General features: G+C 43.9%; 1 protein-coding gene across 1 annotated transcript; it reads right to left on the bottom strand.

Annotated features, from left to right (window-relative positions):
* Window positions 1-4,540, bottom strand: nrarpa (NOTCH regulated ankyrin repeat protein a). The gene is made up of 2 exons (XM_084382507.1): window positions 4,403-4,540; window positions 1-4,181 (listed from the first exon to the last, which is right to left on the bottom strand). The coding sequence occupies exon 2, from the start codon at window positions 3,676-3,678 to the stop codon at window positions 3,340-3,342; it is 339 nt and encodes a 112-aa protein (XP_084238633.1). The 5' UTR covers window positions 3,679-4,181; window positions 4,403-4,540; the 3' UTR covers window positions 1-3,339.
* Window positions 4,541-4,931: the final 391 nt, after the last annotated feature.

A 4,931-nucleotide genomic window follows, 5' to 3' on the forward strand; every position in this document is an offset into this window, starting at 1 on the left:
CACGGAGGATTTGAGTTTAATGATTTCTTTACTGGCTTGTACACAAACGTACAAAAATAATACAGCACTCATCTCCACATGACATCACGTCATCATCACAGTGTTACAAACGTTCAAAAAATAAAAGAATACAAACAAAAAGTCAAACATGATGGAACATCTGCATCACTCATGAAAAAATCAGCTGTTTCCTCTTGCTTGAAATGAAGCAAGGACAGAAACACAACTTGGTCCAAAGAAGTCAGCACTTTTTTCTTTTTTTAAACAAAAAAAAAAATCATCTCACTCTTGTACACCAATCCAGCGGCTGGCTCCTTAACGTCATAAATGTTATGACCCTGGTAAGCCAAACAACCACACAACCGTGCAATTTTTAATCATGTTACAATGATCTTACCATCAAATGTATTATTCCCCTTTCAAAATAAAACAAAACAAAAAAATAAAACAGGAAGACAGCACTTCAGAAAAGAAAGTGCCCCAAGATATCATCATCATCATCATCGTCAGCGTTGATATATATATCCATATGTATATATACATACACCCAATCACAGAGATACACGCATCTTTGTTCAAAAAAACATCATGTTTTTTCTCCACAAAGTAACACACACATTAGGACATCATCACCTGGAGCATATATTTATACAATAGTATTTTGTTGTGTTTGTTCTTTTTTTCCATTCAGAAAAATTTAAAATGTTGACACGTAAAAAAGCCAACTTTTCAACAACAGTCATCAGTGCAATATTCAAACAAAAAAAGAAAAAAAAAAAAACATCAAGTTTAAGACAAGCGATGCATATTTCATGTGTTGCCTGATACCAAATCTGATGTAGTGGATCTATCGCTTCAGTTGTGGTTGTTTCCAGGTTCAAAATGGGAAGTTGACTGTTTGTACACAGCGACACAGGAGGGTCGGGGGGTCTCAAGAGAAGCACACACACACGCACACACACACACTTCAATTACAAAAAACACACTCTCTTAACAGCTTCTCATGAGGTGAACCAGTGCTGCTGTGAAGCTTGGCCATTTGAGCAGTAGGCTTTTTAAAAAAAAATAAAAATACATCAACAATAACAAAAAAAAGAAACATACAAGCAGCATTGATACAAATGTTAGGGTGCCATGACTTTCAAAATGCAGCAGGCAAGTTTATGAAACCAAATTCTCTCTCTCTCTCTCTTTTTTTTTTTCCTTTTCTGTGACATCCTGCAATAGTCATGCGTTGTTGTTGTTGTTGTTGTTTGTTTTTATGTCTTCATCGTCCAACAGTAATAGGGTCCTGCTCAGTAGTAGTCGTATAACTATTCCAAAGCCTTGGCTCCTGCAGATACCCCGTACGAACACTGGGGGCGCACAAGGCTCCGCATTTTTGTGCAATAAAACTCCCTGCATTTATAAGTCATGCGATACAATTCCACTTTTTTTTTTTTGTATGACTGAAAAAATATAGAAAAACAAAAGAATAGAAGAAAGAGAGAGGCAAATGTGGAGGTTTATAGGGAAAACAATGGCAGTGAGAGAGAGACAGAGGAAGAGAAAGAGAGAGACTCCCTTGCAGAGGAAAAAAGAAGAAAAAAAAAAAGGCAAAACGATGCTTTGCTTGTCAGAATTGGTTTGGTTGTAGTGTAGAATAAACTGTCCCGAACTGAGGAGGAGGATGCATGAATTGGGGATCATTGCATCTTCTGAATTGAAGTCCATCATGGCTAAAGAAAATAATAATAATAACAATAATAATAATAATAATAATAAACATACTGGCATGCGGATGATCACAGAGAAATTGTGAAAATCTCTCCAGACTCCAAACAACGTGGCAGAGGAGAGAGAGAGAGAGAGAGAGAGAGACATAGAGAGAGAGAGAAAGAGAGAGAGAGTGCTGAACAACTTGAGAATACTTTATAGTCGAGGTAGCTGGCAAAAGGCAACCAAACAAAGTCCTTTTAATGGGAGGAGGAGGAGGAGGAGAGGGGGTCAACAGAGGGGTTTCTGGGAAGGGGAGGGGGGGCAGGTCTACCTCCACACGGGACAGTTTATACTACGAGTCTGAAGCAGCTTGAGTCACCCTAGATATTCTTACACTCATAGATCTTTTTTAAAAGAAGAACCACAACATGTCCAAACAAAAAAAAAAAAAAAAATGCATCTTCTCAATGTACCTTCATAAATAAAAAAATTTAAAAAACCCAGCCTGCTTTCACAGTGATGACTAGGATGTTAATAAAATACTGAAAGGAGATTATAAAGTGAATTCCAAATGTTTTTTTCTTTTTTACTTTTTTGATACAAAGCGAAAGCAGCGGTTTCTTTTCTTTTCTTTCTTTTCCTTTTTTCTCTTTATTTATAATAACACAGTGACCACTGGGCAGAAAGTGGTCGCGCCGGCTTTAACGAGTTGGACGCCAGCATGGCAAGATCGGCAGAGCCCCGGTCAGCTACTGACTCTTCAAACAAAACAAAAAAAAACAAACAAACAAAAAAAGTAAAGCTATTGTGTACAGTACTTCACAACAACGATGGGCTCGATTGCTGTTACATAATGATTACACATCTGAAAGCGTGTTGGATAGCCATAATGCCGCTCTTTGAGTTTAAAATAAAAAAAAAAAGATGAATGAATTTAAGAAAACAGACCTCTGGTAGCCAACAGAGGGCAACCCTTCTTCTCTTGTTCACGCGTCTTCCCTTTCAGATATTCCAGCATGCAGCCATGCAGCATCAAGTGCCGTGTTTTCATATAAAATAACTTAAAAAAGGGTCGAACAATGAGGAGCAACAGGTCAGATCTGCTGCTGCTGCCCCCCCACCCCCCCACAAAGAGACTATTCAACTGTATGCTGGGGAGATGTGAGAGGAGGAGGAGGAGGGAGAGGAAAAAAAAACTGGGCCATCTGCGCTCTTGGAGTCCAAACACACACATGTGATACACAGACACTGGCTTCTTTTATAGTGGACGACAAGATCTAGGATACACATTCAAGAGGAAAGCTTTAGTACCAACAAAACTCACCGAAATGGCGTTTTCTTATTTTGTGTGTGTGTGTGTGTGTGTGTGTGTGTGTGTGTGTGTGTGTGTGTGTGTGCGTGTGCGTGCGTGCGTGCGTGTGTGAACCATGCGGTGCTTCACTCGGGAGTGCACAGAGGGCCCCGTTTGGTTTACAATGAGGGAAGATTACTGTGTTATTTCCTTTTCTGTGTAGAATTTGGCACAACTATGTTGATAATGGCAGTTTGTCCTGGCTTTCCCGTGTGTTGCACTTTTTTTTTTAATTTTCCACTTGTTGTTGTTTTGTTGTTCTCTTGTTTTTACCTGACAGCAGAGACAGATCACCGGGCGCCAGAGGAGTACTTGGCCTTGGTGATGAGGTATAGCACAATGTCTTGGTGGCCCCCGAAGGCGGCGATGTGTAAAGCGCTCCACCCTTCCCTGTTGGCCAGCCGGATGTCTGCGCCAAACTTCACCAGCAGTTTTACCAGCTCCAGGTTGCCGTCAATGACGGACTGGTGCAGGGCCGTCTGTCCTTCCGGCCCGAAGGAGTTGACGTTGAACTCGCAGTTTGTCATGTTCTGCAGCAACGAGTGCAGCTCCTTGGTGTTGCCCTTCTTCACCGCCTCCTGGAAAACCCTCTGCGGCGCGGAGCAAGTCGACACATCCGCCTGGCTCATGGTTGCAGCTCGCTGGAGGGTGGGGAACCAGTAATCCTGCCTGGACTCTAAAGCTGATAATGATCGTCTTCTCCCTGTTGAGCGTCTCTGCTCTGGTGACAATGCCACAGTTACACTGGATGACAACCAGTTAAAAAAGGCACTTTAAAGTACTACAACAGGAGGAGGAGAAAAAAAAAAAAAAGGAGCACTGTATATATCCCAAAAAGGACAAGAGAGGAAATAACACACGTGGTGTGCAATAATGTTAATATTTGAGAGATCCTAAAATGCTCTCAAGCGATCCAGGGGTCTCTAGACGTAGCTCCCTCTCCGTAGCAGCAGCAGGTAGCCTCTGGCAGGGGATGGAGAAGAGAGACACCTCCGACTTCACTTGGGGGAAACTGGAAGTATGACCACTATCTCCACAGGGCAGCCTCCTCCACAGGTTCTCCTTAAACGGTCCGACCTGTTTCCCGGCTACGCGTCCTGGCTATACGTCGGTGCTCATGTGGCCAGGGTGTCTGGGAAAGACAACAAAAAAAAAAAACAAGAGAAGTCCGCATGAATCCCGAGTCCTCACCAACACCAACAGACTGCGAGAGAGACCCCCACATTCCGCCACATCCAGGAGCGAGAGAGAGGAGACCTCCGTGCGCACACGTTTTACGCACGGACACACTGCTTGATTTTTAGCCACTTAACATGTCTGGAAATGTCATCCTGCTGCAGATTAGAGACTTACCTGTGACAGATGGACGGGTCCGTAGCGATGAAAACGATACAAATCCACCGTGGCCCCGGTCTGTGTCCTCCGCGCGGTCCGTGTGAGTCTCTGCCCTGCGCTGCGCTCTGGGGGAATATTTTACGCGTCCTTTATTTGCATGACAATACCATCCCAAAGAATCAACTGTGGAGGAATGGGCGGAAACCCGGGGAGGTTATAGGCTGCCGGCTCGGCGAGGGGGAGGGATCAGGGCTGTGTGAGACTGCAGGGAGGGGGCGTGGTCTTCCGAGGGGGGGAGCCAAACGTTGTGGCAGAAATATTAAACAAGCCGTCCGCAGCAGCATCACGGTGAGGTCTGGGTCCGATCTCCTGTAGCCGGCAGACCACAGGAAGCGGACTGAGAGCCAGAGAGGCGCGGCGCTGCCAGGGCTGTAAACTGCTGATGTGGAGGATCATCTGCTGGATTAACATCAGCAGTAACTCGAGATCAAACTCGTCATTGACGGCGAGAAGAGCAGCAGAGAAGGATTTCATTTATAGGAAACAG

The sequence above is a fragment of the Pagrus pagrus genome, assembly GCF_965226575.1.
Source record: "Pagrus pagrus genome assembly, chromosome: 19".
Lineage (NCBI taxonomy): Eukaryota > Metazoa > Chordata > Actinopteri > Spariformes > Sparidae > Pagrus > Pagrus pagrus.

Coding starts and splice junctions, on each gene's coding strand:
- nrarpa (XM_084382507.1), bottom strand. CDS start 3,678: ATGAGCCAGGCGGATGTGTCGACTTGCTCCGCGCCGCAGAGGGTTTTC.